Genomic DNA, 24,709 nt, shown 5'->3' with positions numbered 1-24,709 from the left:
AAAGATTGGAAACACAAATGCACTTCTCTATGTAAATAGAGTCTGACTTTGTGTTTCACTTGAATAAAATAAGAATAAGACAATGTGAACGTCTGACTTTTGGCACTAATCCACATATAATACTGTGACTATGCGACCATTTAATATATGCATTCATTATTCACTTTACAATGTGCAGTATTAAATTATCTGTGTATGTCAGGAGGAAAGTGAAACCTCTCATTTTTTTAAAGCGATCACTTTGTCCTTTTTGTTAGTTGTAGATGCTCATAAAGGAGTGAAAATTCATTATATACCCATTATTAGAAAGTCAGAAGTTAAAGGACAACTCCGACACTGATAAAAAAAAACCCCTGAACTTAAGCTCCAGTTTTTTCTTTACTTCCTGGTTTGGGGTTTCCCATGATGCACTTTGTCTCCTGTGATGTCTAACTGACTCTGTAGAACTGTTAGATGGCTTACAGCTTTCTCAGCCATTCAGAGCTGAGCAACCTGAGTCATCTGAGTCAGCTGGCCTAACAGGGGTTAGACCCCCCTCCCTCTTGATGATGTAATTGTCACAAAATGGCTGCCACAGAAAAGCCTGGGGTCAACAGTCATTAGGTAAGAATGAGTTCACTTCCTGGTGGGAGGTTGAGGGGGGAAAAGCTAGGGAATGGGGGGCAGATATGTGATTGAAGCATATTACATGTTATATAACTTTGTAATGTGTTTCAATTACTGGGAAAAAGATTTTCGCTGGAGTACCCCTTTAAAGCCAATGTGTCCTGGAATGAAAGAACAACCAAATATTAAATGAGCGATGGCACAACTGCCAACATTTTACTAGCCATAGTGAGGAAATTTAAGCCCCGCCCTGACATCACCTGGGAATGGCCATACCCCCACCATGTAATGTAAACTTTGTCATTTTTGCAACCAGGTTTAGGGGATTGTCCCAGCTCACAACATTTAAGGGGTACCCTGTAGATAAAAGAAATATCAACTGGTCCCAGTAAGATTTGTAAATTACATCTATTTAAAATCTTAAGCCTTCGAGTATCAGCTGCAGTATCAGCTGCAGTATGCCCTGGAGAAAGTTGTAAACTGTCCAGAGCAGTGGCAATCCCCATAGAAAACCTTTTCTGGGCTGGACAGTTCCTGACACAGACAGAGGTGGCAGCAGGGAGCACCATGTGTGAATATGAAGAATACACCACTTTCTCTGAGGAATACAATAGCTTATAAGTACAGGAAGGCTTAAGGCTTTTGTTTTTTTTAATAAGCAGTTTACAAAGCTGTATAACTTTCTGGCACCAGTTAAAATGATTTTTTCCAGAGTACCCCTTTAAAGAGGTTGTCATATCGAGAGGTCTCCAGCTCTGGACTACATCTACAGGCAAGAGCAGACCTGGCATGTTTATATATTGTATAACGTAACATGATCAGACATTCATTTGAATTAATTGAAATATCAGAATATGTATACGGCGAAAAAACTTTGGTTTTTCAATAGTCTCATAATATTTTGGACCTGAACAACTATACTCTAACTAAATTATGCAATATTAAAGGGCTACTCCTGTAAAAAAAAGTTATGCAGATTAATAAATTACTGCTATGTAAAAAAAACTCCAGCTTTCCAGTACTTATCAGCTGCTGTATGTCCTGCAGCTGCTGTATGTCTATGGAAAACCTCTTCTGCTCGGACAGAGGTGACAGCAGAGAGCACTGTGTCAGACTGGAAAGAATTCTGCAGGACATACAGCAGCTGAAAAGACTTAAGATTTTCAAATAGAAGTAATTTACAAACCTGTATAACTTTCTAGCACCAATTGATTTGAAAATATTTGTTTTTCTTTTCTCTTTAAGTATTGGAATAACTTACAGTATGAAATCAGTCATAACCATTGGAGATGCTGTGTATTGTATAAGAGATAAACTAACACATATAGATCAGGAGGCATATTATCCATGCTTTAGATACTAAAGGGGTTGTTCGCCAAACATTTTTTCAAATTCTTTCAAATCAGCTGGTACCAGAAAGTGCCAAAGAATTGTATTTTACTTCTACTAAAAGATCTCAGGTCTTCCAGTACTTATCAGCTGCTGTATGTCCTGCAGGAAGTGGTGTATTCTTTCCAGTCTGACACAGTGCTCTCTGCTGCCGCCTCTGTCCATGTCAGACACTGTCCAGGGCAGCAGCAAATCCCCATAGAAAACCTCTCCTGCCCCCCAGACTGGAAAGAATACACCACTTCCTACAGGAGCTGATAAGTACTGGAAGACTTGAGATTTTTAACTAAAGTAAATTACAAATCTCTGGCACTTTCTTGCACCAGTTGATTTTAAATAATTTTTGGGGGGGTGAACTACTCAATAGCCTCATGGCCCATTGACTGCTGAGCAGTTGTAACCACTGAGCTCTGCCATTGAGAACTGAGCAGCAGTAACTTTTAAGCTCTCTCAACATTGAGAACTTATCAGTGGTGATCGGGGCCCAGTTGTAAGATCTCTTCAAAATATTGGGCACTGAAAATAATGGCACTAATAGTAAAGGGGTGCAGGAAAAAAATGAGAAGAGGAGAGGACATCACAAATCCATTTTACCCCTTTGTTACTGTTGTATTTGCATTAGATGACAGTGTGCTTATGTCTGCTTCCATATAACATTTTTATCTTGCTTCTTTTTTCGTTTCTGCAGTTTCAGACACAAAGTTTACGAATTACAGACCTACATCGGAAGTCTCACTTATGGAGAGGGGTAGTAAGCATCACCCTGATCGAGGGACAGGATCTGAAAGCCATGGATACAAATGGACTAAGTGACCCTTATGTGAAATTTCGACTAGGGCATCAGAAATATAAGAGCAAGGTAAATATAAGTTTATTTGCAGTTGTTGTTGGTTTTGTTATTAGTTTAAGATAAAAAAGATCGGGCACTTGTGTATCATTTTACTGATTTGATGTATTTTTGTTTTAGGCTATGTTCCCACACTGTATTTTAGTCAGTATTTTGCAACCAAAACCAGGAGTGGATTGAAAACATAGAAAAGCTACGTTCACACACTGTTAAAATTGAGTGGATGACGTCATTTAATGACAAATAACGGCCGTTATTATAAAATAATGGGAGTTGTTTTAAAATAATGGAAATTATTTGGCATTAAAAGGGAACTCCGGATAAGAAAAACTTGTTTTCTATTAAAAATACATTAAAAGTTATATAGATGTGTCTATACAATGTATTACTGTACCTGTACGGTTCTGCCACACTGGTAACTGAAGTGAAAAAAATGGCCCCTGTGCCAATTCACATTGTCTCCTGCTCCTTCTGCTCTCCCCCCTTAGGAGACAAATCTTCCATGCCTCTGTCTCACATTATGTGTGTTTGCTGATGATGCAGACAGGGGGCAGAGCGTGATGTTACAGGAGGCTTGGCTGGATCCGCTAATCCACTGACTGATTCACCATCTCTGTCCGGCCAGAAGCAGCTGCTGCACTAATTTTACTGATTGGGATGGGTGGGGGACTGTGATAGTCAGGTGAGGGAAAGCATTGCATTCTGGGAACTGCTGAACCATGAAACACAGAAACACAAAACAGAACAAAAACACCCCAAACTAATGGATTTTTGGTAGTTTCAAAACTGGGATAGACAGGTAAGTAATGCGTTATGCTTCTGCAGAAGTTTCATTTTTTTTTTTACCTCTACTTGGAGTACCCCTTTAAATGGTTGCCATCCACTCAGTTTCAACAGTGTGTGAACATCCTTAGGACCCTTGCACACTACAGAAATCACGTGGATAACTTGTGGCTGATTCCATGCGCACTCCCGATTCACTCTCCATCTGTCCTATAGGCTCCATTCTATGCTCAGGCAGATTCAGCCGGCATGTTAAGTTTTTGGGAGGAAAATGGATTCTGCCTGACCATAGAATAGAGCCTATGGGACTGGCAAAAGCAGCAAGTTATCTGTGTGATTACTTTGGCGTGCAAGGGTCCTTAAACTGTAAAATTCAAGTATAAAATACGGCTAAAAAGATAATTTTTGCACAAAGCTTATCTATGCAAGAAATGTCACAGAAAACTTTTGAAAAAGAAGGCAGGACTTTCTGTGAAAAGGGGGTGGGGCCAAGACAGCGTGGCACATTTTATTATAATCTAGGCCAGAATCTGAGGCGCTCTCTCCTCCTCCCAGCTTTATATTAGGATCGCTGTGGGTTCTAGGAGTAAGATCCAATGCAATATCAAAAGTTGCTGCAACATTTTGGGGGGAGATTTATCCAACATGGTGTAAAGTGAAACTGGCCCAGTTACCTCTAGCAACCAATCAGATTCCACCTTTCATTTTCCAAAGAGTCTGTGAGGAATGAAAGGTGGAATCTGATTGGTTGCTAGAGGCAACTGGGACAGTTCTACTTTACACCATGTTTGATAAATCTCCCCTTTAAGTCCATTTTTTGATAGGTCAAGATTAGAGATGAGTGAACCGGGTTCGGGCTCGAGTCCATCCGAACCCGAACCTTCGGTATTTGATTAGCTGGGGCTGCTGAACTTGGATAAAGCTGTAAGGTTATCTGGAAAACATGGATACAGCTAATGACTATATCCATGATTTCCACATAGCCTTATGGCTTTATCCAACTTCAGCAGCCACCGCTAATCAAATACCGAACGCTCGGGTTCGGATCGACTCCAGCATGCTCGAGGTTCGCTCATCTCTAGTCAAGATGTAACTTTTGATATAAACACATGTCGTTTTCACAATCCTTTATTGGCTCTACATTTAAAGGGAACCAATCAGCACGATTGTACTGATATGGCTCCAAGCTGCATCTTACAGATCTAATATGAAGCTTCCCTACCCTACGAGCAGCGTCTCCGGGGTATCTTTATACTGGGGGGGGGGAGTGTTTTACTGTAGGCAGCAAGGCAGAGGAAGGGGCGACAACTAGTCACCTGGGCGCTGAGCCATCCGCGACTAGTTACGGCTCTCTGCTGGTCAGCACGCTCTTCGGGGATGGTTGAAAGACAGAGAAGCCACTAACTGGCTCTCTGCCCCGATTGACTAGTTGCTGAAACTACCAGCCCCACACCCCACAGTAAAACACATTTTTCCCCAGTATAAGGATACCTCGGCTGATGCGGCTCATATGGTAGGGGAGCTGCATTCTAGATCTGTAGAATGCAGCCAGGAGCCATATCAGTACAATTGTGCTCATTGGTTCTCTTTATAAAAGGAAAATTTTGCTAGATTTCCCATTGATAAGCTGATCACAGAGTATCCCCCCAGTATAATTGGCGGAGGAAGCTGGTAGTCACTGTTTATTTCACTTACAGCACCACCTCAGGTGAAATGAAGCATTGCACAGTTCCAGTAAAATTAACTGACCAAGTTGGTAATAGACCAATGTGCCAGCTCCGCCAGAGGGAAAAGGCCCCAGTAGTAGTGTGTTTGATGGTCACCCCTTCTAGGACATAATAAGAACATTTACTATTGTTACAGTTAAGCCATGATTAAACTATGATTGTATTTTCCACCCTTTTAGACTCTTCCAAAGACCCTGAATCCTCAGTGGAGAGAGCAGTTTAACATGCATCTTTTCGAGGAGCATGGAGGAATAATTGACATCACAGTGTGGGACAAAGATGCCGGCAAGAGAGATGATTTTATTGGAAGGTGGGTGACTAGAAACCATAAACACATCGCTTTTGTGTATCTAATCTTTTGATTTTTTCATTGTTTATGTTACAAATCAGCCAACGGAAGTTCAGCTTTTAGCCAGTAGATGTCATATTTCCCAAGCTTTTATAAATGTATTTTCCATTTTATGTCTTTTTTTACATTATTCTGAAGTTATAAATTCTACTTTTGCATCTAAATAATATTATCGTCGGAAGTTTAATCCATTCCCATTGCAGTGTATTTATTTTATTTTGTTCTTTTCCTCTTTACTTTCTGAGATGAATAACATATGTATTACTTTTTATTCTATTTATTTAGTCAACAGGTATTTGGGGGTGGGAGGGGGGATAAATGGCACATTAAAGGGGTTGTCCGGCGATAAAAAATTATTCACAGAATAACACACATTACAAAGTTATACAACTTTGTAATGTATGTTATGTCTGTGAATGGCCCCCTTCCCCGTGTCCCACCACCCCCACCCGTGTACCCGGAAGTGTGGTGCGCTATACATTACCTCTCACGTGCCGACCACGGTCTCCGATCGTCAGCAGTGACGTCTTCTTCGTGAGTCCGGCGGATCTTCCCGAGTGCCGGCCGCCCTCTGCAGCGTCATCCGAAGCTCAGCCGCGATTGGCTGAGCATAACTGTGCTCAGCCAATCGCGGCTGAGCAGCTGATGACGTGGCCGCGTCATCAGCCGCTCAGCCGCGATTGGCTGAGCACAGTTATGCTCAGCCAATCGCGGCTGAGCTTCGGATGACGCTGCAGAGGGTTGCCGGCACTCGGGAAGATCCGCCGGACTCACGAAGAAGACGTCACTGCTGACGATCGGAGACCGTGGACGACATGACATGCGGTGAGTATAATGCACCACACTTCCGGGTCTAGCGTGGGTGGGGGGAAACACGGGGAAGGGGGCCATTCACAGACATAACATACATTACAAAGTTGTATAACTTTGTAATGTGTGTTATTCTGTGAATAATTTTTTATCGCCGGACAACCCCTTTAAAATGGCTACTTCAAAGGGGTAGTTGAGCAAAACCTTTTTTTCTTTTAAATCAACTGGTGCCAGAAAGTGTCATTGATTTGTCATTTACTTCTATTAAAAAATCTCAAGTCTTCCAGTCCTTATCAGCTGCTGTATGTCCTGCAGGAAATGTTTTTTTTTTTTCTTTCTAGTCTACACAGCAGGATAGGTTTTTTATTGGGATTTGCTCCTGCTTTAGTCAGTTCCTGTCACGGAAAGAGGTGACAGCAGAGAGCACTGTGTCAGACTGGAAAGAATACACCACTTCCTGCAGGACATCCAGCAGCTGATAAGTACTGGTAGATTTTTTAATATAAGTAAATAACAAATCTTTGGCACTTTCTGGCACCAGTTTGAAAGAATGTTTTGTTTTTTGTTTTTTAAAAAACCATATTAGTTCTGATTTCACAGTGCAGGAAAAGTGTGACTTTACTTTTATTCTGCTTTTTTAATATTGCAATAATACCAACCTCCTAACAACTGCTGATATGTCTTTTATAGGGTCTCAGCAGTCACTGCACATAGAGTGGTCTCAGGAGCTGAGCTAGCCCTAAATACTAACGTTTCTACAGATCTCTGAGTCTCCTCAATAAGAACCATGAGGCATCTTATACTTAAGACCCAGACGGAGATAGTAAAGGCAGAAATCTAGTCAGAGGAGGGTGAGGAGCGGTGGGCTTATACAGGGAGGTCTTATAGTAAATTCTGATGTCACAGTGTGTTGCCTATTTGGCAGTTCTGCTGAGCTCAAACTTTGCTCCAGCCACTTCACTTAAGCTCCACAAAAAATAAATATATTAAGCTACAGGCGCCTATATTATAAGATATAATAACTTGTCAAAGGTCACACCTGCTCCTCAACACATTTCTATTACTAGGATTGCCATGGTGCTTTGATGCGCAACATGTTGGGAGGAGGCACTAAGGGGCTCATTTATCATGAGATTTTTGGAGTCATTTTTCTGTCTGCTTGTCTTTGCAGACATTAGTAATGTACCATAGAACCTTTAGGCTTACTTAACATGGGTTTTATGGCTTTTTCCTGGCCTATAGAGAACAAATAATAATATAAAAAAATTCCAATTACTTTGTTTTACACTGATTTGTTGCTGGCAAAAACCTGCAACTTCTGACTTTATAGTTAGGTTTCACCCTCTGTGTTACATCTTCTTTATCATTAGGCCTCCTTCACACATGCTTTTTTGTGCTTTACTGTACTTTGTGTTTGCTTTTGTAAAAAGAAAAATTCTATTTTTTTAAATTCATGTTGTAGTACATCTTGTTGTTTTTTTATGTTTTTTTTTCCTGTGGCATTTTTCCTGTTACAAGGCATGTGATTCTTTGATAAAGCAATAAAATAAAATAAAAAAACAAAAAAGCCTTACCCGTATGGAGGTGTATGTAGGCCCGCTTCTGCCATGAGGCGGAATGAGCATTCCGCCTCAGGCGGCAGATTCTGCGGTCCTGCAGGGGGCGGCAAAATGTTCCCCCTGCTGTCATTTTAGTTAAGTTTCACTTAACGCCCACACTCACAGATGTCCCGCATTTCCCGCCGGGCTCTAGTGACATCACCCAGCAGCTCTCATCCTCCTCCAGGCTGTGGTGAGTGCCAGGGGTCGGCGGGGGTCGCGTTTAGGCGATCGGGACGGCGGGGGGTGAGTGTGGTCAGCAGGGGGGGTGGCGGATGGCGGTGCTGGTGGCAGTATTCGGGTTGTTATGGGCGCGCGCGAGGGGGATGGGGGAGTGCCAGTGAGGGGGCGGCCGCCTGAGAAGCCAGAATCGGCCCTGGGTGTATGGCCAAGAAACACCACATACAATTGCCACGCCTAGAGCTTGCTGCATTTTTGTTAAATTTTTGCCAATGCCACAAAGGAAAGAACATTGTAGATATAGCACTTTATATGTTTGTTTTGATTTCTGAAAACTTCTGGTTGCAGATTTTTTTTGTTTTTTTTTAACCTAAAAAAGGCAATGCATTTTTCTGGACTGTTTTTTTTTTTTAGAAAGACATTAGAGGAGATTTATTAAACATGGTGTCTTAAAACTGGCTCAGTTGCCCCTAGCAACCAATCAGATTCCGCCTTTCATTCCTCACAGACGCTTTGGAAAAAGAAAGGTGGAATCTGATTGGTTGCTAGGGGCAACTGAGCCAGTTTCACTTTACAACAACAATGTTTGATAAATCTCCCCCATTGTGTGTAAAATCACCCTCATGCTAGTGAATGGCTGGTGGACGGAAAGATCTTTGTTGTATTGCTGTATTGTAACCAGTACCTGTGTGAGCATCACATAGCCAGGGCACATTTAAAGTGACTCTGTACCCACAATCTGACCCCCCCAAAACCACTTGTACCTTCAGATAGCTGCTTTTAATCCAAGATCTGTCCTGGGGTCCGTTCAGCAGGTGATGCAGTTTTTGTCCTAAAAAAAAACTTTTAAACTTGCAGCTTTCTGCCAAACGTCCGTGGCCTAGATTGTGAGTGCATTAGGCTTGCACAACCTCTCTGTCCCTCCTCCCCGCCCTCCTCATCATTAGGAATGCCCCAGGCAGGTATTCTCCTATTCATCAGCTGTGTCAGCACGGCACATGGACTGGATCGTTAAGGCAGCTGTGTAGTTTTCACTGCAGAGAAATAGGAAAAATGATGAAGAGGGCGGGGAGGAGGGACAGAGGGGTGGTGCAAAGTTAGGGCACAGATACTCCAAGCCACGGCCATTGGGCACAGGGCTGCAGGTTTAAAAGTTGTTTTTTAGGACAATAACTGCATCACCTGGCTCCCTTAATTGCACAATGGCCATTCCTAGCCAGTCCCCATTCATGGCAACAGGAAAAAACTACAGGAAGCAGACCAAATGGAGCCAAAACATGTACACAGTGTTGCTCTGGCTGGGAGAAGCATGCAGCTGAGCTCTTCTCTCCCCAAACTGCTGCTCTCCATGTATCACTGAAAAAGACAGATTGTATAGTAAGTCTCATTGGCCTAATACCTGCAGCGAGATGGGTAATGCAGAGAGTCGGGTAGAAAAGCACCCAGCCCTATGTTTCTCTCAGCTTAGGGTCCTATTAGAGTAAAGTGATTTTTAACAATTAACAATAAACAATTGAAAACAAGACCATCTCCAATCTCCTCTTCTTCACCTTCTCACCACCTACAGTATGCCTTCCCTCCTTTCTACTTCTCACCATAGACCCAGGCATCCCATTGCACAAACCAGGCAACAATTCAGCCAAAGACTTTCCTAACTTCCAGTTCTTCCCTCTTTACCTCCCACCTTCCAGTTCTATCAGGCACTACTGGTTCAGAGAGAGAGACGAAACCAACCTTATTTTCTATTCCTTTATTTCCTCTTCTTTATTGTTCACAATACATTTTCAATATACATATCCTAGCCTTCCAATCACCTGCTCAGGGACCCTCCCTCCCTCGACACCAGTTGATAACAAGGCTGCTAGCTGGGTAGTCCTCAAAAATGTCCAATATTATTCAACCACATTTGTAAATGAAAACGTAAGTATAAAAAGTAATATGTAAAGTTGGCATTGATGGCGTCTATCTTCCCGATAAACCAAAGACACATAGACAATTTTATTCAATAATAATAAAAGGTTGCTTCAATTGAATCTACTGCAGATTGTCACAATTGTACCATATGACTCAATTGAAGAAGGTGGTTTATTTTGTTTTATTTTATGATAAATGTAGAATTCAAGGTTATCAGATTGTCACATTGTAGCTCAGGAACTGATGCATTATGCTAAAATAATCACCCCTTCCTGTCTCCCTAAATGTATCCGCGCTGAAGGTACAGTAGTTACGTGTGCAGGGAATGGCAATGAATGTTGAGGGCCTTCATAGAATATTTATAGAGGGCACATTATATGCATAAAAAGCACCTTGCACGGATTAAGGGTTTATGATCACGGACGGATTTTTCCATGGGTATGGAATAGAAATGGAAATCTCCTAATATTCATTGCTCTTTCCACCGAACTGAACTTTTTATTGGCTCCATCCTTCATTTTTTTTATATAACACATTAATACAGCTGTTTGAGATTAAGAGATTTTCCTTAGTACCAATAATGATGATGTACTAATAGTATTATTGTGAGAGCTGACATAATAACATACGAAGGAGATGATATTAATACTTATGTACAGGGACATTACAAGTAACCAAGCTGTTTCTTGGCACAGTGACCACCTTCAGCAGCATTTGAGCTTATGATATTACAAGCTTATGCTGCTATTTCTCCATTCTTTTTTATGGGTAATTTCCTTCTTTTATCGGCTTCCCAAAGATCTGCTTTCAATTTCCCATTGCCCTTTTCATTCTTGTCCATCATCAGCCTCCATCACTGACTGCACCACCTCCACCTTGAGATGAGCCATCTTAGTTATTGGAACCAATAGCTGCTGCTTTGCTTGCTGCCATATTACAGCCATGTATGTAACAATAATGACGTCATGGAGGTTATTGTAGAGTACCACTAGTATAATACAAGCCCGTTACTGGTAAGGCTGGGTTCACACTACGTTTTTGCTATCCGTTTTTTTCATCCATTTTTTGCAAAAAACTGATGCATTTGTGTGCATCCATTTTGATCCGTTTTTCCATTGACTTCCATTGTAAAAAAACGTATCAAAAGTGATCCTTTCTTTTTTACGGACACAAAAGTAGTGTCAGCTAAAAAAAAAGGATCCGCTTTGTCTAGTTTTTTTTTTACAATGGAAAAAGGGATGCACACAAATAGATCCGTTTTTTTCATCCATTTTCAACGCATGAAAAAAAGCGGATTGCAAAAACCTAGTGTGAACCCAGCCTCAGTGGAGGTCCTGGTGCTTCTACAGCTATCACCTGTATTGTGGATAACTAAAGCATTACTTTCATTTTAAATAACTTTTAACATGTCTGATCACCTAGTTTGTCTAGTCTATTATTTCCCTTATTTTTATTGTAGGATAGATATTTACTTATTCCAGACATATTTATATTAATTTACTGAGGATTTGCCAACCACATCTGCTGAAAGTTTATTCCAAGCATTTCATCATTGAAGCAGAACTAAAAATAATGTGCCTGACAAACCCCATGTTTAATGGCAGCCATTAAGGGTCTGCTGTGGTGTTTGCCATTTTATTGGACAAAATAGCATAGCACTATGGGGGAGATTTATCAAACTGGTGTAGAATTGGCTCAGTTGCCCCTAGCAACCAATCAGATTCCACTCTTCATTTTTCAAAGAATCTGTGAGGAATGAAAGGTGGAATCTGATTGATTGCTAGGGGCGACTAAGACAATTCTACTTTACACCAGTTTGATAACTCTCCCCCTATGTGCTATTTTGTCTGCTACTTTTGACAGAATATTGTACGGAGGCACTCAACAGAGAGTCCAACACAGGTGTTAACCCAACATTAGTTAAACACCTCTTTAAAAGGAACCACCAGTCATCAGACCATCCCTGTGGCATCTCCCTGCCCCACCAGTTTTGATTGATAGATCTCTCCCTCTTAAAGCAAATGTACCATCAGGTTTTTTTTTACATGAATTGATCAGCTTTTTTAGAACTGCCACCCGGTTCCTGTGCATGGCAATGGTCTATTCCCAAGCACCGGCCTGGAATGAAGGACTGGGGCCACCCCCCAGTATGACAAAACCCCCTCCCCTCTAAGACACAGCTCCATTAGAATCAATGGAGATGCGTCACAGAGGGGAGAGGAGATTATCACACTGGGGGCTGGCGTGCCCGTCCCCAACGTTTCATGCTGGGCTGGTGTTCGGGAGTAGACTGTGTGCAAAAACCAAGCACTGAACCATCGGCATGCCCTCGCTGGTGCCGATCCATTCATGTAAACAACCCAAATCGATGTACCTGATGATACATTCGCTTTAATGTATAGGGGAAAAATCAATCAATGCCAATAGAGAAACAGAAGTCGCTGGGACCTCCTGATTCAGGCCACATAAAATTGATGAATCGTGATCCATAATAAAGAAAAAGAGCCTATTAAATGCAACACAGTACTTCTCATAATTCTCATTACCGTTGACTATTGTACTTTTACAATTTTTTCTAAATGTTATTAGTCATTTACAACCCCACATCTTAATTGAACGGATGAGAAAGAACAATGTTGTCTGTTGCTCGGTGGTTTTGTGATGGCGGCATTGTTAATGTCACCAAGCGTTAAGCAGCCATGCATGTTTTATTTTACCTTAGGAAATATTGTGTCATCGGAATTGATTAAAGTTCCGGGCCCAGTTGAGAGATGAATGTAAATGTCATTAGGATTAAACTATCAGGCAGAGGTGAAGCAATTTTAATCTCCATGTAATTATTTCACTTTCATGTCAGCGGCGTTGTTTGTGACCACATCATGTTGGAGCCACCTAACTCTAATCAGCAGATAAATCCGGAGGATTGTTACACCTTTATGCATAGTGGTAATGTGAACAAATTGCCTCCTGACAAGTGCAATAAATTGCTTTGAATGAGCGCTGTCAGGGAGCAAGTTGTGTCTCTGAACCCGTAGAATAAGTAAATCCTGTGTCATGCAATTTTGATTTAGCTGCTGTTTGCAATCCAGTGTGGGTGGCTTTATGGCTGAATTTATTGGTGTGAAAATATGCATGTTTATCTTGAAAAGGACATTGATTTTCTTCATATATCATTCAGGGCAAGTGGATTTTTTTCCCCTACAATGTGTGATATTGCTTTTTACAGTTTTCAAGATTTATGCAGCCTTGATGCATATATACCTACATTAAGAAGGAAAATATAAAAATACAGCCCTGCAGTTTTTTATCAACATCTTCATCATTACTAATTGTAGTCATTTCCTTTAAGTCCACTATGGTTTCAAGTGACCATATGTCCTGACTTCTGTTTGGCTCTTTAGGTTTTTGACATCTTTATAGCATGACCTCTTTTCACATGATAATTGTTTTTATGAGGCTTTTTGTCCGGGGAAAGAAAGCTTTGCCCTGGTCATTATGTTTCACATAAAAAAATAGGCTTAAAATTGTCAAATATTCAATTGTTGTTCAAAGATTATCATGGATGACCAAGAAATGCTCAGTACAGACATCAATTCTGGTCCTGATGTTCTTTTTTATAAATTATTTTTAACATCTGTAAAATGGCACAAAATTGCTATACCCTAGCCAAATCTGTTTTTATAGACAGAGACCCTGTTCTACCAAGTGGCAGCCTGCCTTGACTTTTTTGACTGCCATTTGGTTTGTGATTGGTCTTTTATAAAGCTTTTGCACTGTATATTAAAAAAACACCTTAAAGTGTCACTGTCGTTAATTTTTTATTTTGCAGAAATCAATAGTCCAGGCGATTTTAAGAAACTTTGTAATTGGGTTTATTAGCCAAATCTGCCATTATCTGCATGTAAAAAGCCTTTTCCAAGGCCCCCCCTCCTCTCCTCTCCTTTCTGCTGTCCACTCCTCAGAGTGTTTTTTCATCTCTTTCATCAGTGGGATCCTGCCTGGTCTATGAAGAGGGGAGGGGGGAGGGGGAAGGAGTGAGATTAGCGGGCAGCAGAGAGCTGAGAACAAAGGATTGCACAGCAGGGGAGCTATTCAGAGCCCTAATTAGTGGTCAGATAGCTCCATGGTGCCTGTCAGAGAAGAGAGCCCCGGATGTTAATGTAAATTAACTCTTTCTTGTCCTGTTTTTGCTGCCTTTACTTTCTCTCTCCATAGGAAAACCATGAAGACAGGGGGGAGAGCTTCAAACTGCTTTTTCATGATAAAAATGCATTTTTCGGCTAATAAACCCAATTACAAAGTTTATTAAAATCGCCTGGACTATTGATTTCGGCAATAAAAATTTTAACGACAGTGACACTTTAAGGCCCGGTTTTCACTTATCCGGCGATCCAGTGGCATTTCCCTCCAATGCAGTAGAAAAGTACAGGAGGGAAGTGCATGTTTGAACTGATTTCAATGGCACAGTTCAAAGCATTATTTAAAACGTGTTAATGGTGCTGCCAGACAGCTGGACCCGCCGTACATCAGAACATTGCTTGCTGCGTTCTGCCGTACGTCATTGATCTTTAATGTAAAAAAAAAGGATAAGACAACTGATGACAACTGATGCATTTGGGCCATCAGTTGTGGCATCAGTTATCAAAAAAGAAGGATGCCGGACCGCCTGATATATACTTCCATATGGGGCTCTAATATACTTGGTCCATATGCGCACCTATTTCACAAATTAAACGAAAAAAGAAAGGGGGAAAAAAGAAAAAAAAAAAAACTAATTCAAGACCAGATATAATCAATTGTTGTTCTTTATTAGATATATTAAATTTATAAAAACATTGCACATGATAGTAAAATACACATGATAGGAGCTGGAGCATATATAAATCCGCAACAGAGGGGTGGATGGAAGTAAATTAGGTTACATAGTAAAACCATACATATTGGAAAAGCCGAATATATCCAGATTACAAAAGGTAATTTACATACGCATGTACTGGGCACTGGGCATATAACTATAACATAACTGATATGCATTACCCATTCATTGTGTCCTTAGTACAATGGCCACCACTCACCTGACGTGCGTTTTCTTTGTTGCTTTATCGAGGGTGAAACGCGCACGATATATGGGTAATGCGTATCAGTTTTTTGTGTGATTCATGCTCTTTTATCCACTGTGTTATGTTATAGTTATATGCCCAGTGCCCAGTACATGCGTATGTAAATAAGCTTTTGTAATCTGAATACATTCAGTTTTTCCAATAATGTATGGCTTTACTATGTAACGTAATTTACTTCCATCCACCTTTTTTCTTGGGGATTTCTATATGCTCCAGCTCCTATTGTGTATTTTACTATCATGGGCAATGTTTTTATACATTTGATATATATCTAATAAAGAATAACAATTGATTATATCTGGTCTTGCATTCGTTTTTGTTTTTTTCCCCCCCCCCTTTCTTTTTTGGTTTAATATCGCCTGATATATGTAAACCCAACCTTAGCCCAGTTGTCATCTATGTTAAAGAAAAAGTCCGGCCAAAATGAAGTGCTGTTAGCAAAAGCTAAGTTGATACATCAGATGTTCCACCTTCAGAGATTTCACCAAAAATGGCGGACAAAATAGCAAAGCATAGAGTGTTAGTTTGTCCAGTGAAATGTTAAATTTTGTGATAGAAACCGGACAGACCCCATTAGATTGATTGAGGGCCATTGGGTCCTGTCGGGGTCCAACTCTTCCGATATTTTCTTGCTTTGCTTCTATAATGGAACAAAATAATGGAAATCCTTAAAGGAGAAGTCCGGCAAAATTTTTATTAAAGTATTGTATTGCCCCCCAAAAGTTACAGTATACAAATCCCTAATATAAAGTTATTACAGGAAATGCACATAAAGTGCTTTTTTCCCTGAACTTACTACTGCATCAAGGCTTCACTTCTTGGATAACATGGTGATGTCACGACCCGACTCCCAGAGCTGTGTGGGCTTTGGCTGCTGGAGAGGATGATGGCAGGGGGACACTGAGGGACACAGGGCACTGGAGGGACACTGAGCACCCCCCTATCATCATCCTCTCCAGCAGCCACAGCCCGCACAGCTCTGGGAGTCGGGTCGTGACATCACCATTTTATCCAGGAAGTGACATCACCATGTTATCCAGGAAGTGACATTACCATGTTATCCAGGAAGTGAAGCCTTGATGCAGTAGTAACTGCAGAGAAAAAAGCACTTTATAAGCATTTACCGTGTATATTGGCAATTTGTATAACTTTTGGGGGGCAATAAAATACTTTAATAAAAATTTTCTTTAATTTTCTAGCAACACCAGCAGTACCGTTCATTTTTAGGCACCAGTTTTTACCCAAAGGTCTGGCACTGTGTGCACTGATGCTTTAAGTGGTACATTAGGTCCTATGGCTACAGTGGTCTAGGCACTCCTTGTTATGGCACCTATTTATGACTCCAAGTTGCAGATATATTCTGTAATGCTTTAGGAAGGAATACCTCCATAATATATTACGTGAGCATAAAATAGGACACATAAAAAGCCTTAAATATTTATAGATTATGAAGGGGTGAAATATTAGAGGTTTCAGCATTAGAGGTTCCAGAAGTTGGAGGTCGCATCTCTGATATTATGGATAACATGAAGCTTGTTCACAATACTAGAACTTTTTAGTTTAATCTTTCCATTCTCACATGCAGCCCAAATACTTACCCTAAACACCACTAATATACTGAAATTCATATGGTTCAACACTGAACCTTTGAATATGGGAGCAGCTAAAAGGTGCATATATCATACACATACATATTATACAAATATTGCAATTGATAGCTTTATTCCTTTTCTCCTGTTTTGTGCCTGATCATCAGTGTCTTCGCATCCCATGACCTTCTGCCTTAATCCTCCTTCTCCTCTGTCTCTCTTCAGTCTTTACTCCTAAATAAGCAAAACAATATATCAGAAAAGATAGAGCTGGATGGAGGATGACATACCTGTAATCACACTCTATGCCAACGTCTTCTGGATTCAATAGAAGAAATTCTTTCATATCAAATCATAGGCGACAAGGACTATTTGACCCACTTAGCCTTTGTATTTTACCCGCAGAATAATACAGTAGCATACAATCATGAAGCCATTTTAGTGTATGCCGGGGATTTTGTGGGACAAATTTATTCCTTAAGAAAAGAAAAAGTGATACGTTCCAGTGTAATAACTTATTACAAGTTATTTACAATATGGGATGAGGCTTTTTGGAAGCAGTTTTTATTTTGTATGCCATTGACTTATAGTAAACAGTACAATTATTTATATATATATATATATATATATATATATATATATATATATATATATATATATATATGTGTGTGTGTGTACAATTATATCATTTTTGTTGCATTCTGATAGCTTACTAATAATATGGTCATATTTAAGCCACTGCCCTTATGTTTCTTGTCAAGAATTTTTCTTTTGGGCTGCGTTCACACTACGTATATTTCAGTCAGTAAATTTCAGTCAGTATTGCAACCAAAACCAGGAGTGGATTAAAAACACAGAAAGGATCTGTTCACACAATGTTGAAATTGAGTGGATGGCCGCCATATAACGGTAAATAACTGCCATTATTTCAATATAACAGCCGTTGTTCTAAAATAACAGCAAATATTTGCCATTAAATGGCGGCCATCCACTCAATTTCAACATTGTGTGAACAGATCCTTTCTGTGTTTTTAATCCACTCCTGGTTTTGGTTGCAATATGAGGACCACAATACTGACTGAAATATACTGACTGAAATATACATATACTGACTGAAATATACGTAGTGTGAACATAGCCTTAGGCTGTAAACACACACAGCAGTTTTTGAAATACTGTCACTGCAGTTTTTTGTGCCAAAACAAAAAGTGAATTCAAATGGGATGGAAAATACAAAGAGAGGACCTGTACTTACCTTTTCCATACAATCCTCTTCTGTTTTTGGCACAAAAACTGCAGTGTTTGTTTCAAGCCTTACGAAATAATTTTTTTTCCTTAAAATCTATTGCCTTTTTTTGTTGAAGTTCATTTTTATATCAAATACCAAAAACAGGAATCGGACTTTACTGTTGCTCAATAAACAAGGTATCCTTCTTTGCACCCATAATCTGAATTAGGGTACTTTCACATGGGTTATAACTAGAGAAGAGCAAACTTTTAAGGTTTGCCGAACTTTAATGTAAAGTTGCCAAACCAAACTTTAACAAACTGCATTAAAACAGCTAAACGACTCCAGGTTTTTAGCAGGTTTAATGCAGCTTTTAAAAGCCACCCTTTACACTTACACCCTCGGGGCCCTACTTCTCCGGTTCCATCCTGGCGTCTTCTACAATGAAGGCCCGCTTAGCCAATCACAGGCTGACTAGAGACAAGAGTGACAGCCGGCCAATCGCAGGCTACGGTGTTGCCCCATCCTGAGTGGCTGAGTGGGCCTTCACCATTAAGGAGGCTGGGCTGGGACCAGAGAGCCTGGGGGACCATCAACAGGTGAGAATGTTTTTTTTTGCGGAACCCCTTTTTTTTAAAAAAAAAAAGTTCAAAACAAATCTGGGTTCAGCAGGTTCAGTTCGCTCATCTTATAACCACTGCAGATTTTCTACTGTGAATTTACGTGCATAAAAAATCCAGAGCAAATTATATAGTGCCGACACTGTGAATTAGGTTGTCAAAAATCTACAGTGGATACTGAACTGTGGTAAAGAGATTGAGGGAGTTATCCAGACTTTGAAAAACGTGGCCATTTTCTTCCAGAAACAGCACCTCTCCTTTCCTCATTTTGGGAGTTGGTCTTGCAGCTCAATTCCATTGAAATGAATGGAGTTGAACCATAATACCATATGCCACCAGGGGTGGTGTTATTTATTTATTTATTTATTTTTTTCAAGAAAGTAGCTGTGTTTTTTTAAATTCTAGATAACCCCTTTAATCCACAGCGTGTCAATTTTTTATTTTTTTTTGCAGACCTGCTGTGAATGTATTTTAGATTTCACCCACTGACTTCAATAGGGGAATCAGTCTTTGCAAAAAGTCAATAGATCAGCAGTGTTGCAGATTTTGCCATGGATCTGTAGTGAAGTCCATACCTGTAGATTGTTAAGTACATTTTTTTTTACTTTCAAAATTGACATATATAAAAAAGGTTTAGTTTTTAGCCAAAGGAGAATCAAGGTACATAATGTAATACATCTCTAATATAGATTAATTCTGTTACCAAAATCATGACCTTTAGGAGTGGGAGTTAGAAGGAATTAATATTCAATTTTCCACAAAATATGTTATAAACTATTTGTCTTTTTCCAATATAAATTGCCAAATCTGACAACTCAAGCAGAAGATATTAGAGCGCAGAAAAGGTCCATTATGACATTCTTTGCATATAGCGCTGATGCAAATATTATGCAATAGATTTGCTCAGTAATTGGTCATAGCCTTCATTAAAAACCTATTTATTCCTGTCTCCCATATTTACCTCAGCCCCATGGCCTTTCGGTCACTTCATTATTTTTACTTTCAAATTCAATTGGCATTTATATGAAGAATAAGGTTTGTTATACATTAGGGTTCTAAGAGCTACTGTCCTGAAATTCACATTAGACAGTAAATCGCCTCAGCTAGGAAGAGCAATTCACAGTTTGCTCCAATCTCTTCTCTATAGGTAAATGAGTTTTACTTCTGCATTTGGGATCATCTTGCCGGAAATCACTTGCCAAATGTATACATTTATTATTACAGCCCCGTTCACACATCATGGTTGAGTCTCAGTTTTGTCACGGTTATTTTACCAAAGTACCCAAATGTACAGCACATTGCTGGATTCACAGATGGGTGTTTTATTACCTGCTTAAGGACACGTTTGCACAATGTATATATGTATTCATTAAATAGCGACCACACAAAATTGACTGTGCAGACAATGTAAAGTACGGCTCCGGACGGACTTTACATTGTCTGCAATGGCTAATTTGTAACGTGGGCACACCCTAATGTGCTCACATTCAAATTCCAACTAAAAACTGCTTTTTTCCCACTTTAAATGGAAAAATGTAGAGTGAAACCTCTTCAACTCTGTGACCACGCCCCATCTTGACCACATTTCTCTTCTACAGTCCCCTTATTTTCTGTGTATGTTGATCTCCTTTTTAAGAGGACGCAACTCTAGAAAACCATTTTCATTGCAGTTTTAGTGGTTGTCATAAATTGGTTGTTTGCCCCTTTTTTTAAGACCCACGTCAAAATAAATGGACAAGGAAAAGAGATGTGTAAGAGTATGAGAAACTAAGTAAAGTGGTACATAGAGTATAATGAGCGGCAGAGCCCAGATTCTGTGTACAGTATAGTTACCAAAATTGGGGCATTTCTGTCATTAAAAAACATTCATGATACACAGACATGTCAGAAGTTTTTATCAGTTGAGGTTGAGTTGCTTAGAGCCAGCTTGCAAGGTCCACTTTTTAAAGGGAATACGTTATTAGGAAATGACTTATTGTTTAAATAATGTTTTTATGTTATATATCTTTTTGAAGAATTTTTAGTTATGTTTTTTTTTCTAATTTTCTATTTTACTATCTATATTATATTATAATCCTAAAATCTAAGCTGAGACTTCCTGCTCTTTCTGTGGTGATAGGAGGAGGCTGCTGTGTGGGGATATGTACAGAATTACAGTGACAGGTGATACCAGTAGATAGATAACACCAGTATTATGGTCCTTTTAGATGCACAGATTTGTTGGCTGCTGTTGCTGCAAAAGAGCACCGGTCAGCGAGATCAACTCTTTTTTGCAGTGCTTTTACACGGCACGACAAATCAGGCGGCCAGGCTGCACAGACAATCCTTGACAGCACAGATATGTATAAATTTGTGCTGTCAGTTTCCATGTTACAAGAAACAATACATACTCACCATGCATACTGCTTGTGAACCGCCATCCAGGTCTCCAGTCTTCTAATCACCTGCTGTGTCTTCATGTCCCACCTTCTCCAGTTGTCAATCATTCTGGAGGAGGCAGGGCCTGAAGATACATCTGGAGGACCGAAGACCTAAATGCCGGATCACAAGCAGCTTGGCTGGCAACTATGCTGCTTGTTATCTGGAAACTGACAGCACAGATATGTACATATCTGTTATGGGCCTCACACCCCTGTTTAAACAGGGAGATATGTGGCTGACAACAATAAATGTTATAGCTTGTTCTAAAGACAAGATCAGCCAAGGATGTTTTCCCTGTCCCCAGCTGATCGGTGTCACTTTTACACGGGTTGATTATCAGCTATTTCTAGCAATGCTCCTGGCCAATAATCAGCCTGTTTAAAAGGCCCTTAAGACAATTGCAGTTCCCTGTGAAATGACCTCTTCAAAGGTAGTAGGCTCAGTAATGTTTCACATTCATCTTAAGGGGACAGACTTCTTTTTGTCATCTACTGTATATGCAAACAAAGAGCCTGTGGAGCTTCATTTAAGAGACTCAAAACATAGGACTAGCCAGATATCCCTCCAGGAAGGACTCAGCCATGAGATAGCTCCTCTAGGAAAATCACCAAAACCATAAGTGGCCCTATAAGGGAAAAACCAAGGCTGGGTATCCATCCACAGACAGCTGTTTTGGGGTTTTGCCTCTCATTAATGTGGAGCAGGATTCTGGCTAGGTGGGAGCAATGCCTAGTAAAGCCATAATAGAAATAGAAACAGATCAGATCTGTTTCTCTTATTGTCATCTATGTCCATGAGGCTTGCTGTAAAGCATGTCATCAAAGGCTGTTAAAAATGTATAAAAAGTGAAGTAAAAAATACAGTCAGAAAATAGAAACAGAACAAATAAAAGAACAACTTTTAGAATCTGACTCTAATTAGTAAAAGAAAATCTAGGTGATACATGTCCTTTAACTAGGATGGAGAGAGCTACCATCTAAGGTTCCAGGAAACCCAAGCGATCCTTGGAGGAGAATATGGTGGCAACCAGTTCCAAATGTAACAAAAAGAGATAAGTGCAACTCGAGTCCAATTGTTCAGTATTTGAATACCAGTGGCTGAATAAGTTGGACTCAGCTCTAGGGAGTCCTGTAAAACCTGGATATAGCCTGTGGCTGGACTCCCTAGAGCTGCATCTAACTTCTTCAGCCACCGGTATTCAAATGCTTCTTTTTTACATACATGAAAAAAATACATCTAAATAGACTGGAAACACCACTGGTGCCTGTCCACAGTTATAACAGTTCACTTGACTGGTGTACAAGTTTTACAATGATAGAGTAGTGGTCGTAACATTAGTACTTTAGCTATAGCTCACTGTATTGTATAAAATACCCTGTGCGCCCGCTATGCTGAATGATCTTTGTAATTTTTTTTCTATACAGTAAAAGATCAACCATCATCTCTTTATAGCTCAGAAATGGAGAAGCGCCACTCTGTATTTTCCTTACATTCTGAAATGAATGGGCTTTTCAATTTCTCTCCATGTCCATGGTTGGCTGAGCTGTATTACTATGAGCCTTCCCTGGTATTGTGTCTGAATTATACTTTAAAGAGTAAAGGTAGAGAGGCTGGAAATATGCATTGTATTCCCCATCTCAGAGTGTGATCTGTCTTCTTCTTGGCTTCATCATCCACATTACATTAGGCCCAGTTTATTTCACTTGGTGCAGAGAGCCACTTGCTTATTCCACACATTTGTTTCTAGGTGCCAGATTGACCTGTCGGCCTTAAGCAAAGAACAAACTCACAAACTGAAGCTGAATTTGGAAGAAGGGGAAGGTTGTCTGGTTCTTCTAGTGACTCTGACAGCTTCAGCTGCCATCAGTGTCTCCGACCTCTCTGTCAGCTGCTCGGAGGATCAAAAAGAGCGTAAGGAAATTCTGCGGAGATACGTACGTAATACCAATTAGCTGTCTATCAAACGGTGTTTTATTGGCTAGCAAACCCTGATTGGATGCTATAAAGAGGGGTTAAAGCAGTCATGTAATTATATGCAGCTGTATAGAAATATATAGACTAATACATAGTTATTAACTATACAAATTACAGCAATTAATATGAAAATGATGTTCCCGCTAGTAAAATTGAAATGAGGCTGCACCATTAGTTTAACAATAGAATACAGAATCTATATGTCTGTATATTTTTTATGTGATGCATTTAAAAGATATATATATATATATATATATATATATATATATATATATATATATATATATATATATTATGTGTGTGTTTGTATATGTATATATATTTATATATATGTATGTTAATACATATCAAATATTCATGTCAGTTTTATTCATGTCCATACATAAATGTATGTCTGTGTGTGTGTGTATATATATATATATATATATATATATATATATATATATATATATATACGAAACCACTATTATTTTGACACCCATATAAGCATTTCATATTAAATGTCATATTACACACATATTTGTTACCTCCTGTATGTATAAAGATATAGAAAGCCACATCATAATACATTTCAAGGATTGCTATGTAAAAAAACAACTTGCTTTATATTATTATTACTCTATGGGGTCTTAGGTCTGACATATATGGAATAGAGCGGAGCAGTCCTCAGCAGTTCTACATATAGGACAGAGAGTGGAGCTCTAATACAGTGTATGGATTCGGAGACTATCACTGGAAAGGATGTACAAGAGGAGAGAAAAAGCTATTTCCACTTAATATCACAAAGCTTTTATTGTACAATAGTGCAGGTGTTTAGAAGGCTTCTCTAGACACTCAGCCATTAAACCAAACTCTGCCTAACAAAGAGACGCTTAATTTTTCTTCTAGATTATAAAATATTCCTACTCCCTGACTGGTACCCTTTCAATAACTGAATTTAATAAAGATGTACCTTATCAGGCAGTGCAGATAACATGAAGTGCTGGTACTAATGCCGTACAATATTCTTCAAACAGATTAGCTGGATGTGCGCCTCGGTAAATGTATTCAGGCTATCTGCACTGAATCAGCTGTCTGCTAATGCTTGTACAACTCATACACCAATAGCGTTATCATAAACACACTTAAATAGAGGTGACTTAGCGCCGCTAAACAAAACCTTTCATTCAGGAAAACTAATGGAAACTGAAGTGAGTGTATTTAGTCAGTTGAAGCGGATGTATTATAACAGCAATCATGCTTAGAAGGTTTTTAGTGCCCTTAGCCGCCTCCTATATCAGAGCATGCGGGATAGCCTACTGTGTCATGGCTCGGAACTATCTAGGCCAAGAGCTTAGGGTTATCATAACAAGTGGAAGACATCAATATCCTCAGATAGTTTCTTGTGTATTCTCCATTACTTCTCGGTAGCCCAGCAGTCAAAGGGTTGATGGGAATCCCACTCTTAGAGCCTGTGTCTTTCAACATTAAGGTGTTTTAAGAAAAGTTAATAACCCTTTCACATTTTTTTTTACTCATAATGTACACTATGCTGGAAATACTATGAGGGAATTT

General features: G+C 39.7%; 1 protein-coding gene across 9 annotated transcripts in view; it reads left to right on the top strand.

Moving 5' to 3' along the window:
* MCTP1 (multiple C2 and transmembrane domain containing 1) overlaps nucleotides 1-24,709 on the top strand; it is a 528,068-nt gene that overhangs the window by 234,898 nt on the left and 268,461 nt on the right. For all 9 annotated transcript variants that reach the window (XM_069962927.1, XM_069962926.1, XM_069962934.1 and 6 more), the window contains 3 exons: nucleotides 2,684-2,854; nucleotides 5,532-5,662; nucleotides 22,929-23,115. In XM_069962927.1, the coding sequence (XP_069819028.1) occupies nucleotides 2,684-2,854; nucleotides 5,532-5,662; nucleotides 22,929-23,115 (489 nt within the window). The remainder of the gene's footprint in view (nucleotides 1-2,683; nucleotides 2,855-5,531; nucleotides 5,663-22,928; nucleotides 23,116-24,709) is intronic.

Source organism: Dendropsophus ebraccatus, chromosome 3 (genome assembly GCF_027789765.1).
Source record: "Dendropsophus ebraccatus isolate aDenEbr1 chromosome 3, aDenEbr1.pat, whole genome shotgun sequence".
Lineage (NCBI taxonomy): Eukaryota > Metazoa > Chordata > Amphibia > Anura > Hylidae > Dendropsophus > Dendropsophus ebraccatus.
Note: the sequence above shows the minus strand (reverse complement) of the source record. Positions and strands in the feature narration are given on the sequence as shown.